This window comes from Pipra filicauda, unplaced genomic scaffold (genome assembly GCF_003945595.2).
Source record: "Pipra filicauda isolate LSUMZ 115617 unplaced genomic scaffold, ASM394559v2 scaffold334_size1588553_pilon, whole genome shotgun sequence".
Lineage (NCBI taxonomy): Eukaryota > Metazoa > Chordata > Aves > Passeriformes > Pipridae > Pipra > Pipra filicauda.
The window spans coordinates 1468154-1483422 of record NW_024104459.1 but is presented as its reverse complement, the minus strand read 5'-3'; the positions used below and the strand labels follow the sequence as shown (position 1 = coordinate 1483422).

At 35.5% G+C, this 15269-nt stretch overlaps 1 protein-coding gene across 1 annotated transcript in view; it reads right to left on the bottom strand.

Moving 5' to 3' along the window:
- LOC113997404 (ankyrin repeat and sterile alpha motif domain-containing protein 1B-like) overlaps positions 1-15269 on the bottom strand; it is a gene marked incomplete at its 3' end in the record, with an annotated part of 224260 nt that overhangs the window by 101637 nt on the left and 107354 nt on the right. Inside the window, exon 10 of the mRNA XM_027739205.2 lies at positions 8586-8751. Coding sequence (XP_027595006.2) covers positions 8586-8751 — 166 coding nt within the window. The remainder of the gene's footprint in view (positions 1-8585; positions 8752-15269) is intronic.

The following is a 15269-nucleotide window of genomic DNA, read 5'->3' as shown; positions in this document are numbered from 1 at the left end:
AAGAAAGCCAATTCCCACATTGTACAGGAAATCAAAACAATAAAGCATGGATATGCTTTTTTCTTTAAACATTAGATAGTGCACTGTTGGTATATCTACTGAGAGCAAGCTACAGTTATGTCAAGAATATGGAACAGGACCTGTCTACATAAAGTCTATATGGATCACCTGGACCTGTTTTTTGGATAATAGCAGAAACCTGCCTTACCTGAATGACCTATGAACAAACTTCACTGCAGAAAGAATTCTCAGGCTGTCTCACTCACCTTCTGAAACCTACCCAAATACAGTTAGAGTGAGTCACAGCTTTAACATTCTATCACAAAGTGAGTTTAGGGAGGTAGCTAACTGGGCAGAAATCAGTTGCATACCTCACTTACCCATCTATGCCACTTCCAACTACAACACCGGAATAGATCCTTTAAGAGGTACCTACTGATTTCAGACAAAATCAGAAGAAAAGGGAATTATTCCCACATACAATACCTCACTTTTCATCCTACAGTACAAGACATTTTTCTTGATCTCATTTAATTGACTAATTCCTAATTCTAATAAAGACTCTTCTTCTGGAAGATAATGTATACAGTTAAAATCTATCCCAACTGAAATTAATGGTAAAACACGTCCTAACATCAGTGACAATAGGAATATATGTCAGCGTCTGAGACTCAGATCACTTGAATACCTACTCAACAAGATCAGCAGGTTAGTAACTCCTCTCAACAAAACAGTAATTAACACAGGACCACAGGTGAACTGTGCTCCTCTAGGAGATAGAGTATTAATAGAAAGTATCCTAATTGTATTCCAGAACTATGATAATAATATCAGAAATACAAAAATAGGTCTGAAAATGTCATTATGATTAAGCAAATCTTCCAAGCTCACCACATTTTGGGGGATTTGTACTTTAAGAAAATAAACAGAACTATAAAATGCCAGAAAATACTCAAAACCAGAAAATAAATTATATTTCTATAATTTCTCCTATAGGAACAACTATATCAGCAACACTCTCCCCAGCAAAATGCAAGATAGAAAAACAATTGTATATTTTACTCTTCCATCAGTACTCTCTTAATCTTTATTAAAATGTCACAAGAAATTTAAAAATATGAACTGTAAACATATGTTAGTGCATTAGACAAAACAGCTTCTGAGAAGAAGCACGCACTTTATACTGTGGTAGTAGGAATGACAATTACAAAATGTGTCATCACTGAAAGTCAGGAGAAGGTTAGTTTGGTTTCTGATACAGTGTTCTGGCAAAGATTTGTATCTTGAAGCTCCAAATGTGACCCCTACAATTTTATAAATTAACGTGTTAAAAGAAGGAAATTGAGAAATTCTGTACCATAGCTCCTTATGGCTCAAACATAGGTTAAAGGAAGAAAAATAATAGCAGAGAAAAGTATGTACAGGTCTTATAACTAAGAATGGGCACTAGATTTCACTATTAATAAGTTATTGACTAAAAATACAGCTGAAAAACTGTTTGATAATTTTTAATTTTCACCTTAAAGCAAATAACGTTTATAATCTCACTCTCCTCTTCTTAAACAGAAAAAGGGAAGGTTATTAGGGCATTGTATATAGATAACATAATCCAGACTTCTATAGAACCCACTACCTTAAATAGAGGCATACATACAGAAATAAAAAAAAAAATTATTTGAACACACTGTGATACAGAGAACACACCTTTGGAATACCTCCACGCAACACTTCACAACCATTTGGAGTTCTATAGCCACCAAGACAAGGCAGTATAGACAAACAGATATGCATAAGGGTAAGAAGAGATTTTCAGAATAAATCACAGGCTGCCCAAATTTGCCTCTTGAAGAGTTACTGGAGACTTCCGATCTAGCCAATTAGGGCTACTCTGTCTTGACTGCAGTTGGCCATGAATACACTCAGGTTGGAAATGAAAAGGTTCTTGATCACTGGCACAGAAATCAGTGGTTCTAATATAGACTTCTACACAGAGTAACAGGCACAAAATCCCAGCTATTTTTAAGCTGAATCTTGAGAGTTTATTAAAGGAACTACACAAAGGCTAGAACTCTTCTCTCTTTACAGGGAGTATTGTCATCATGTCAGGGCACTGTGAGACTCTTGCTCATTCTTTTCATGGTCTGTGCTACTCTTTCTGTGCTAAACATAAAGGGGGACTACATAGTGTAAAACAACCTGAGACTGCAAAATTTCAGTTAACAATGGGAGAATTTCTCTAAAGCAAAAAATTCCTTAGAAGAGAAACCACTTGCTGCCTAAGAAAACATTCAGCTATTAGGTTGTTATGGAAACACAAGCCTCTTTAATCAGTGATCTACTCCACCAAACCAATGAACGTCTCACATTACAATACACACTAATGCTTTGTGTTCTGTATTGACAAGCTCTGAGTGGCTCTTCACTTCTCATTCAACGTACAGATGAATTATAGTCTTTGGAGATGCTGTCTGCTTGAGTAATAGACAGAAAACTAAGGGATATTTGATTATCATTCATATATCATCACAGAATATTCAGACAGTAATTTCTTGGAAGGGACCCTCGAGGATCGTCAAAGTCCAACTCCTGGCCCTGCACAGGACAGCCCCAAGAATCACACCATGTGCCTGAGAGCATTGTCCAAACACTGGCAGGCTTGGTGCTGTGAGGTCCTGAAGCACGGGTAAGCTTTAACGGCCCTGCCTTTAATGGTCCAGCTTTCCAAGGTTCTTCATTCACATCCCCTTTTCTGAGGACACCATTTCAGCTCAGTCTGAGGCCTTTAGCTCCTGCTAAAGCTAAGCTGAAGCAGTGCCCATCTTGTGCTTAGGCCTTTGCTCTGTGTATCCAGACCTCAACTCACGGGCTGACTTCCCAGTATGATCTTGGACTCGGACTTGCCATCATAAACTTTCCTGGCCATCACCAAACTCGATCCTGACCTGCGTATTGACTTTCTAGCTTGAATATAGACCTACCCTCCTCAGCACAAACTTGCTTGTTGATCAGCTCTCGGCTGAAGTTCACCATGATCTCTAGGTCTACCCTGCTCATGGGTGTTGAGACAGGGCTCTGCCTAGTGAGGCCTCTGCCCTGTCAGCCATGGTAGTGCCCTTCACTCCTACCTCTCCCTCCCTGAAGGGCCACCTGGACTCTGCTGCTCCTTAACACATCAGGCCTGAGTCTTAGTGCTTAGAAAATTCGGCACTGATAGTAGATAGTACCGGTTTTGAATATGCACTGCAATATCAAAAGCTTTCATGCATGATCAGTTGCTTAAGAAACATTTGTGTCACATTAGGCTGAATTACACAGACTCTAGCTAGTTTCAGCTGGTTCTAGACCAACTGAATTGCAGTTACTCTGATAAGAGACTCCCTCCATTAATATGTTCTTCTCTACACAACTAAGATGATTTTTCTTGATCACAGAAAATATTTAATCCTGGGGAGTTTTACTTCGGGTCATGTGTTTAAATGCACTATATCCTGCTATCTCTGGTTTAAAAAGCATACTTAAATGAAATACAGCTCTATTATTGGTCCTTCTGTTAGAAGCAATTTGTGTGAGTGGTCTTTAGAAAGGTTAGTGTGTGACCCTTCAGATCAATTAGAGTTTCAAAGTGATGAAGCATGGGTAACTAAGGTTAGCCTCTTGAAATTCCAGTCATCCAGGCAATTTTGTATATCCAGCAGTGTGACAATTCCTTTTTGTGGCCACTTTGCACTGCTTTGCTTATAACTAGAATATAACTGCACAAAAGTGAAGGTATAAATTCATCAAGTAAGAAAATATATATTTGCAATCTTATAGTATCAGTCTGGAGAATTGAAGTGTCCAAATACTGAGGACTACTGAAGTCAAACAGAAACTGATGATCTGAGAAACCGAAGTTTATTTAGCAAGCCAAGTATTTGATGATTTTGGAAACCAGGTAAAAGACACATGTTTTAATTTTAATTTTCATAAAAATGTTATCACAGTTAGGCTCTTTTTTCCAATTCAGGTTTCTCGAGAATTGTCTCCTAGATATATATAAGACTGCTAACACACTGTTATACAAGTAGACACAAGAATGCAAGCAGAGGTGATCTGACATACTGGCTACAAAGTTTCAGGTTCATTTTCACCATAGTGACAGGAGAGGGATGTTAGGCTGAGAAAGCAAAAAAAAAACCCTAATATTGCAATAGATTGGTCAACTTGGGGACAGTTTGATATGTTGTAAAGATTCAGTGACAACTATTTTTTGTTAATTTCCCTGCTGTGATTATGAGGCTATAAGAAGAAGATACAGTTAATTACAGATTTATTAACTGTATGATCTTCCTTAAAAGTTACCTGCATCTAAGCACAAATCAAGTGATTTTTTTAAATAACAAAAACATCATGATTGACAACAGCAAGACTGCTCCAAAGTACACTTAGCTGGGTGAAGGACTCACTAATAGCTACTATCTCTTCCTTTACATTTCAACTTCTTGCCTCATGTTTGCCTGCTACAGGCTAGTGGCAACACGTCCCATACCTAAGGACAATTTTTATCCCTGACAGAAGCCATATCTTACATATAACTGGGTAATTATATGAGAGCTATCTTTAAAATCACTGACTTGGGAATTGCTGACTATGCAGTGGCTGAGAGCTCAGCATAAGTGAAGCCCCACAGCATTTACCTTACTTCTCGGCTGAATTTTGCAGCCCACACTGAGTTCTGAATTGCTACACTCAGCTGTTTCCAGAGTTGAAGATGGCTCATTAAGGTCTCCTAAACCTGCTGCCACAGTGAAGTAACATAACTAAAAAAAATGGGTCCTTGAACCAGGATTCTCTTATCCAAGCATGATTTTCATGCATCTTGTTATTGAGATGCTTTATTAAAACCTTTGTTAATCTGCATGAACAGATAAAATTTCCCAAAGAAGGTTGTTGTGGGGGTTTTTTTCCACAAGTTATTTATGAGAAACAGAGTTTTAAAAGTCCTTTCTGACTCCTAATGATACTCAATGAGACTAAAAATACTTTAATTAGTACTGGCCATCACTCACTATTATTACAAATTTAGCAAAATATAGACTACCACCTGGCCTCACTTATAGGGAGTTTCTGCAGCAGAAATTATAAAGGCAAATATATTCTCTCTACTGGGTAGGGATATGCAATTAACTCCAATTAAGAAATAAAAAAGTTAACATTTATTCTCTAATGTAGCTCAGACTTCATTCAACATTTCCTAAATAAAGTATATGACATTATGAGGTGCAAGGATGGACTGTGGTACAGAATGTCCAAGCTACCAAAGGTTCAAGTTAGGTCTGTTAGGGTCTTCAACAGCAGAGACCCAAAGGCAGCATGGTGATGCACCTAAGCTGCTGCTACCAGTATTCTGGACTCTAGATAGCTGATCAAAACCACACTAACTTGATGAAAATACTTAATAATGCCTACTTTACCATTAGAATTATCCAGAGGTTTGAGCTTTAGCCATTTATTAAAAGTTTACACCTTTTCCAAGATGATTTGTTGCTATAGTTCACAAAATTTCATTACATCCCTAAAAGCAAAAGGGCAATACTAATGCATGCCTTACGAACTAATAAAATTTTATGACTATTTTTCAAGGTTAAATATATCGTGTGACTTCTTTTTTAAATGGAAGGGCAGTGTAAAAATTAAAATGAGCAGCAGAAATATCTAGTTTAAGGAATAAGAATACTGACCTGGAACAGCCCAACAGAAGAATCAGTAAGACTGATTTGTGAATCAATTACTTTGTAAAATTAATTTTAAGACATTGATCTACAAAATTTTAACCCCAAATTTATATTTTAGTTAGCAGAAAAAATTATCGCAAAGACTGTAGTATTTCAAGAATCTTCCTATCACATCTTAATTATTAGTTTAAAGGCAGAAATGTCAAGAGATGCCAACACAATTTGCCAAACTTGCCTGATCAATCTATCACAGAAACAAAGAACAGTTTAACTTGAACTCAGTCACATTTCCGGTCTTTATTACTCTTACATTTGTCCTAATTAGAAACAAGTGCTTTAACTGCCAGCATAAACCAATAATGTAACTGTTCATCTTCCTATATAAACCTAATTTCTTACAAACAGACATAAAACTAACACAACACAGAATTTCAGAAGTAGAAATAACGAACTTTATGACTACTTTTATTTGCTTTCTATTCAGTTTTTCTCCCTGATATCTAAGAAATATTTACCACTCAGTATATGGGGTTCTCATCCTCTGTGATTCCCTACCAGTTCAACAACAAAATTTTGGAGAACTACAGAGCAGCCTGGGTTTTTTCCCCAGCAGATCAGAGAATAACAACTGGCAAGGTGACTATTCCCAACCTGTTATAAGTTGATCACACTGTCCTACCACCTAGGGAAAGGAGACTGACAGATGCAATTTTATGTTTGAAGTGCTACTTCATGCTCTATAAAGAGCTCTACATTATGACATAGTACAGAACTTTGAAAGAGTATTCCCAAAGTCAGCATGTCTCAGTGACACAAAAACAGGGCAATTCAGGAAATAAAAGCACGCAAATCTGATATTTCTTTTAAATAAATTATCTCTATAATCATACATAACTTATTCAAGCAATAAGTTTATATGACCTAAAGTGGCAGGGCGACATTCACGTACACATAGTGCTAAATACCTTATAACTGAGGGTGACATGATTTACTAATTTGGGCCATTTGCAGTACAAGATAATCGCCAACATGATTCCAGATATGGCTTGCAAGCCAGGCCAGTTAGAAAACTTTAACATTTATAGCTTAAAATAAAATCACATTTTAAAATCTGCTTATCTACACATCCAAATGTTCTTCCCAATAAAATGCCAAGGAAAATATCACAGTGGTATATGGAAAACTAAGACAGAAGGAATTACAGGACATTTGTATTGTCAACTCATTGATCTTGTTAGTTCTTATAAATATTATGGGTGCCCTCATGACTGTCCTACAGCTTCTGAGGTTATACTCTGGGCCTCTGATACACACTATATTTAACCTTACACAAAACATATTTCCAGATTAAGACCTAAAAATGTTTTTTTTAGGATCTGTGTTTCAGACTGATCTTAATGGATTGACTGTGTCTAAGAAAAATACTTGTGTTCAGCAGACAGCACGCTTCCAAATCCTGGTATTTTAACTAGTGAAAACTCTATCTTTTCTTAAAATACTAGTTACAATGGAAAACTTTCTTCTTGAGCCTCTCTCCCTACCAATTTACTGGATAGGGGTATGGCAGTCTTTCCAGTGCAATATATATGTTTATTGTGATTAATCAAGTAGAAGTTTGGGGGGGGGGGAAGATAATTTGGCATTTTCTTCCTTTACTGAACAACAACCCACGATATTGTCCTACACAGATTGATTATTTTTTAGATTATCAGGGTCAAAACAGTCAGTAAAGTAAGCCTTCAGTGACACAAGTAGTCATGCTGATGTTCAAGTCAGATTCTGGTCCATTCTGTGCAATATGCTATAAAGCTCCTATCCTATTTTGTGCCGCCTCTTAGATTGCTGTTTATAATGTAGATTCCCTCAAGTCTTTTTTAGCCCAAATTTAGCGGAGAGATGGCAATTACAATCCACTTCACCTTACCCTGCAGACTCCGAAGCTCTGTCTTCATATCTGCCCTTAAATACTATGCCCAATATAGCTCTGGCACTCTTCCAATACTAGTTCAGCTGTGAGATCAAGAAGGTGCTTCCCCTTACACAGACATGATGTTAGTCAACAAGTATCTGTCATTCGCCTATACTCTTGTATATTACCCAAATCATGATTCATAATCAAGATAGCACAGGTCAAAAAGTCAATTGCCTGTTTCAAATAGGTCTCTGCTGCTGAGAACTGTCATTTGTCAAAGCAGACTCCCAGTTTAATTACTTACAGAGAAATGACTATATTCTGAAATTTCTGTACCAGGTGGTGACTAATCAAGAGTTCAAACAAGGGTGATGGAAGAGATCATATAATTTTGGCGAATATAAACAGACTCCTTACAGATGATATCATGCATCTGACTTAGCACAATTCTATTGTTTTTAAACTGCTTTAACTCATTGCTGTTCAAACCTTTATATAATACGAACAACAGTCTGTCAAAATGTCATTTAATATTTTTCTCAATTCTCAGTCACTAATTTTCAAAAATGGAGCAGATCTTCTTTATGTAACATGAAAACGCAAAGTACTTTACATTTTGAACTAGTTCTATAATGTTGCTAAGCACTTCATTAAAAAAAACCACAGCTTGGTAAATAGATTCCCGCAAAAGGCTGGGCTTAAAGAAACTCTATTTCTAATTTGGCTTTTTGCAACCTTCCTATCTAGGAAAGTATTTAAACCTCTGCTTTGTTTTCCCTTCTACAACTTTTTGCTATTAATCTTTATTCTGACGTTAAGCTCTCATGGTAGCTAATGGAAGACTATAATCATGCTGTGGTAAGTAAACAGAGTACTGTATGCTTAAAAATATAAACCTATACCTTCTATAACATTACACTTACACCAATGACTATGTAAAGGATTATTTGGTGGTTTACCTGGTCTTGAGGAAGGAACTCTTGCTATCTCTAGGGAACAAGGCTTTTTGGTCACTGCTACGTCTATCGAATCACAATGACTGCTGTCATTTTCTGAAGGAACTGCATCCAGAGGTACAGAGGATATTGCTTCCAATGCATAACCTCTCTTCTTTGAATAAGATTCCTGAAATGCAAAAATTCAAGCAGGTAAGAGAGATATTTCTCAGATGACACAGGAAAAGAACCAGGGTCAATAACTCTAGCTAGTCGGGTTTAAAATTCAGCAAATTAAATACCACATTCTGTTGAAATCCAAATTGTAACAGACTGGAAGAATTACTTGGATTCTAGAAGACAACATTTCTGTTTCTTTAAATTTTTGTGTAATATAATGCTTGTTTAATTTACAGAAAAACTTTATTCATCAAACTTGGTATTTAGTGAAAGCTATATAACTGGTCTTGCTGGGCTTCTAGTAGATCAAAATAAGTCTTTTTTGTGGAAAGGATAAAAATACATACACAATAGAAGTAATAAAAAAAAGAGAAGATAGAGAGATAGAGAGTGGGTGAGTCATTGGGAAAGCATTAGAGAACAGTCACCCATACTGAAAAAATCTAAAGTAGATTTTTGTCTTGTAGAAAGAAACAGCAATGTGACAGTGAAGTTGCAGAGCACATGCCAGGGACACACTGTGGGCCTTATTCATAGGCCTCCGGGTTTTTTCTGAGCATATGCTTGATAGTATAATACCTATGAAATGTTATCTGAAACATTAACAGGACTAAAAGAGTGTTTATCAGTGGGAAAGAATTTGCTTCTGAAATATCTATATGTCCATTGCAAAGGGTTATATACAATTGTGAAACAATATGTATATAACACGACTAAATCTTCAAAAACTACATGATGTTGAGTTAGACCTTTTTCCCATGTTTTTGCCAGATTTCTATCTACTCTTGCTTCTGCCTTCTATATACTGTTGCATTTCTTTTAAGAATCAAACTGAATAATGTATACGTAAGGACTGAGATATAAGCAGTATATACAAATTTGTGTTTGTATGAGCTATGAATAAAATGACAGAGGCTCAGCAAGCATCCAATCTGAACAGACACTCTGACAAGAAGACAGAATTTGTACTTAACAAAAAATTTTCAATTCTTCCATCTCCTTTCCTATAGAAATCAGGTCAGTTGGAGCTTTAATACTTCCCTGGAACACGGGACAACACACCAGAGTCAGACATGACTTTCTTCTTAAAGGAGAAATAATCTCATAAATGTAGAAAGAAGGAATGCAATACATCTGACATCTTTAAAAATATTTTCTTTCATTTATGTAGACAATGAAGAACTGCTACTAAACTCTGACATACCCCTTGAGATCCTTTTCCCCTGGCTTGATGCATGCCAGAGGACCAGCATGAAGAATCCAAGTGACTTTCCTTCTACCATAGTGGGATAAATTCTGCCTAGTTCTTCTTAAGAGAGTACTGTGAGACTTAATTAATTAAAACTGTGGAGAATTATTGATTCTCAACACTCCGTCAACCCAAAGCTGATGATTACAATGAGAGTGAGCAATGAATATTGCATTTATCCGATTTATGTCATAGAATCATAGAATTATAGAATGGTTTGGGTTAGAAGGGACCTTTAAAGGTACTCTAGTCCAGCCCCCTGCAATGAGCAGGATGTCTTCAAGTAGACCAGATTACTCAGAGCCCCATCCAATCTGATCTTGAATGTTTCCACATATGTGGCATCTACCACCTCCCCTGGGAAACCTGTTAAGAGTGTCTCACCATCCTCATCATAAAAAATTTCTTCCTTACATCTAGTCTGAGTGTATTTGCATCAAACATATTTCTTGACATTTGTAAACAGACTGATGTATAACCTTATTGAATTGGGACATTTCACACTGAAAAATTAATGATAAGTAATCAAAGGTTGCTTAGAGGAATGAAGAATTCAAGAAAGAAAGAAGTTCTGACCAGTGACCAAAGATAATTAGGATAGTTTTTTGACATGCAGCAAGTTGTGGAGGAACTGAACCTGAAGGTGGTTGTGCAAGTTTTCCACAATAGTGCACTAAGCAAAACCAACTGAAAGTATTTCCTATGTCACAATAACCCAAACCTACAAATAGATGGTGAAATACTTATTTTGACTACCTTCCCAGTGAAAGATATCAGAAATATTACTATAATTTATGGCTAATAAAAACACATTTATCTATTACTGATAAATTAACCAAAGAAGGTTTCACAGTGTCATGTAATTAGAATAATTTTTTCATGAGTCAAACTACGATAAATGTTCATTGTTATGACAGCTAGAAACACATGAATGTGTGATTTGTCATAGAACAGGTAATAGGGCTCATGATATATTACAGAATCTGGAAAAACACCAATAACCTCATTTAAGGGTAATGACACTAGAGGATCTACTCTGGTCTTCACAAAGTATTTAGAGTACAGATTTTAAGACAGTATTCTCTTTTACCCTCTCACCCAACATCTGAAATGATGTTTGCTGTTGTAGGATAATATATGTTCAGAGTTACCCTTTAGCACCTGAAACAGCCTTTGTGAGTAAGTTTCAGTAAGCCTTCCACAGAGTTGAGAAAAACATTAATTCTAAAAATCATGTTAGACTTGTTGTCCTGTGTATATAGTTAGAAATGCAAATATGATGTGTAATTTTTCAGAAACCGTTCAAAATTTAGATTTGCTTTTTCAAACTTTTTTTTGGGAAAAAAAGCACATTATTTACGTAGCACTCCAAATGTAGTAGGTTTATCTTCTCCTTTTCAAATGCATATTTTCACGTATCCTGTTTAGAATCCAGAATTTCATATGAAAACTCTACAGACATCTATTCCTGGAAGCTAAGGGTTCCTACAAAGCCTTTACAACATAAAACTCACTAATATGGCCTAAACTATAAATGTCTGAAAACACAGGTAAATTGTGAGCATAATGAATGATGTCATATACTTTATTTAGGAAAAACATTGAATGAAGTCTGAGCTACATTAGAGAATAAATGTTAACTTTTTTTTTTACTGGAGTTAATTTTATGTCCATACCCAGTAGAGAGAATATATCTGCCTTTATAATTTCTACTGCAGAAACTCCCTATAACTGAGACCAGGTGGTAGTCTACATTTTTGCTAAATTTTTAATAGTGAGTGATGGCCAGTACTGTTAACCTCTGCAGCAGAAACATATGGCTATATTTTAGGTAGAGTTTTCATAATTCTAACTGGCAGATATTCAACATTTAAAATGAAGTTAGATTGTTTTAGTCATGTTACACGCTTTCCCATGCACACAATGCTCAGGCCATGAAAAAAAGCAGATGCTTCCTCTAATAAATAACTCACTGTGACAAAGAATATACTAAAAGTTACATAATCTGGTTTATGCAAATGCTAATGGTTGTGTGTGGCAATGCAGCATAATACAATAACTAGTTTAATAAATGATTCTTAGTTTAGCCAAACAAAATACAATTACAAACTAGAAAGTAATTTCCAGGTTAAATATTCTCCCTTTTTATCCCATTGTGTTTTCATGAAAAACGTTAAACAAAAAAATCACATCTTGTTTGAATATCAAGTTATAGGAAAATGCCTATTTAAAATAAAGGCTATTATACTAAAAAAGACAAAATGAACTGAAACCTAAGCTCCATGGAAACAATATTTCTCTGCAAGTTGTTTATGCTCTAGTGACTAGGTTTTAAACACACACACACAGAGTTCTAATGGAAACAGCAAACATGAAGTAGGAATATTTCCTCACATTATAAGGGCCCAAATCATGGAAAATGTTAGATATTGAGAAACTTTAAAGTGAAGTCAATATTTACCAGACAGCAAATGCAGAAAACATTCATACACTACTCTATGTTAAGCAGACTGGCCAAAACTTTCTCACATTTTATAGCTTAATTTCTATCAATTACTGTGCCAGTAAATGAAAAATGTATGGCTTGCTGTGGAGGGGAGAGAGGAATTGAATACACCTAAGTAGATCTTGACATGAAACACATCTGTGTGAACAGTAACCCTAGAACTGTAAACTGACTTGATCGGAGGACAGATAGCATCACTAAAATGAGACATTATGAAAGACACTTTCCTTGAAAAGAAAGCTTTAACATCAGTGTGTTAATTCACTATCTATTATGAATAATCTATGCATTTTTAGAAAATATTCTGTATCTGCCCATCTTGTTCTGAAGTCATATCTGCACAACAGAAACCAAATAACTGATATCACACACAATGGATTTGATAGAAGTCACAAATAAAAATCTGCTATTTCAGGAAAGGGAATCTCCTGTGTTTAAAAGTTTTTGGCACTGAAGAAATAAAAATTTAATTATGTTTGGTATAAAAGTTATTATTGCAATAGCATAAGCCAAGAAGATATCTCTCCTTTTCATGCTCCCACAGTAAAACTGAAAGAACAAAAAAAACTTTTTTCAAAATATTGAAGTTATTGAGAGTCATTTTATCACAAACTAAAAACTTTGTTGTGAATCATACTTTTACCTGTCACATAACTGAAGAGAAAAATGAGATAAAAAATCAATAGCAAAAGAATTTTAAATTGTTCTTTAAATATCCCAGGATGCACGCAAAGTTTGTAAAAGTTACTACTTCGTAATTAAATAGGACCAAATAAAAACGTTGTCTGCAGTATGTATGGTATTTCAGCAGTGTTGAGAACTGAGTCTGAGAGTAAGAGACAATCAGAGGGAAAGTAAATTCACACTTTAAGTTAGAACTGGTGCATAAAAACCATAAAACAAATTATTCCATGACAACAGGAGAAATAAGCATCATAGCGGTAGACAAAAGTTAACAGAATATTGTCCATATATCCTTATATATTCTTAAAGAACCCAGTAATTTTCTATTTCAAACCATAGTTCTGAATGGGACCCTATGAACTCTGCTGTTTCCTGGGCAAAAATGTGCCAAAGCCCACTAACATTGATATCATGGGTATTTAGCCTTAGGGATACAGTAAGTTCCATCTCATTGTACTGCCTATATGCTTGGCAAATTTATGAGGACTGACGTGGTCGTGTTGAACTCCAGTAGCTAAGACTTTCCAATGAGCATAATTACATAATTCACTACTCATCACTGAAGGAAAAACATTTTGCTAAGAAACATGTCACTTCCTTATGGCTCTTTAAACAAGACATTCCACTGTTTTAACATCAGAGCTCTACTGCTTTAATTGTTACTATAATAATTTCTGTGGTGTGATAATCTACTTATTCATTGCAAATACTCAGCCTTAGCTATTGTAAAATGAAAACAGAATGTGAAGATTATATAAAATGGAATGAATAAGGATTATAAGGGAACCAAAATCACCTCTTAAATGAAATTTGAACTTAAAAAATTTCTATAGGTTCACTGCAAGATTCCAGTTTTGGAACAACTATTACAGAATCATGTGTCTATTTGACAAGAATTACAGCAATATATATTATTAATGCCATTCTAGATAGAAGAACATAGAACACAGAACATGAGATTCCTCATTTCCTAGCTGACTTGCCATTCTGAGAGACCTTAAAGTCTAAAGACTTTAATAAAGAAATCCAAAATACCTTATCATGAAAACATGAGATGGTGTAGTCTTACATATCAAGGGTCCACGGGTTGGACTTGATGATCTCAGAGGTCCCTTCGAACCCATCTGATTCTATGATTCTATGATATTTCCCTTTGATATCTAAAATATGGACTCTCCTTAACCTCAGTTTCATTTTATTTTACATCTAATTCATGAGTTCATCATCTAGCGAAAAAGTCATAAAATCATTTGGAGATTTTAAGAAACTCTTAGCCTTAGTTTTGAATTTTGGTAAAAATATAAGTATCTCTTGATAAAGTTATGTTTGTATGGAAACTCAAGAGGGATTAAGCCCATTAATGCTTATGCTTAAGTAACTTGTTGTTTCAGGATCTATCTCATTTTCAGACTCAGTATAAGGGATACAAGTACTAGAAGTTTTTAGTGAAATACAGCAGCCAGACATGACTTTAAACCCAAGGCATGCAATTTCTTTTGCACAGCAAGAGAAGATTCACTGGTACAGACTACAGAATTGTTCTTTTAAAAGCCCAGCTGTCAGTCAGGTCTTTTCTTCAGAACAAAATCAAGTTCTATACATTTTACAGACTTCTTCAGGGACATACTCTATGAAGCCATGAATTTCCCTACTACTAAAAACTGAAGTAGTAAAACCATCCCTCACAGTTTCCAGTATTAGCTTAGTTCCCAAATATATTTGTACCACCACTGAATATAAAAAAAAAAATAAACAAGCCAAAATAGAAAATAAGTTGTTAGGCTCAAAAAAGTCCCAAAATATCAAGTGCCTTTAAACAGTCCTTCACAGAAATACAACCTTAGACAAAGCCTGACTTAATGGCTAATCGATATAGTAAATCCATGTAGTAATAACCGTGTTCAGATAGCACCACAACTCCTTTGTGGTGGAGCTTCTTTGATTATCAGCTTTTTTGGTTACCAGATTTTTTGCCCAGAAACTCCTTTGCTTCTGTTGCTATCAGAGGAACAACAAATACAACATACCTAGGATGGCTTTTTTCCCCACAAAATGTAATACCGAACAGTAACCCAATTTGGTCAGATTG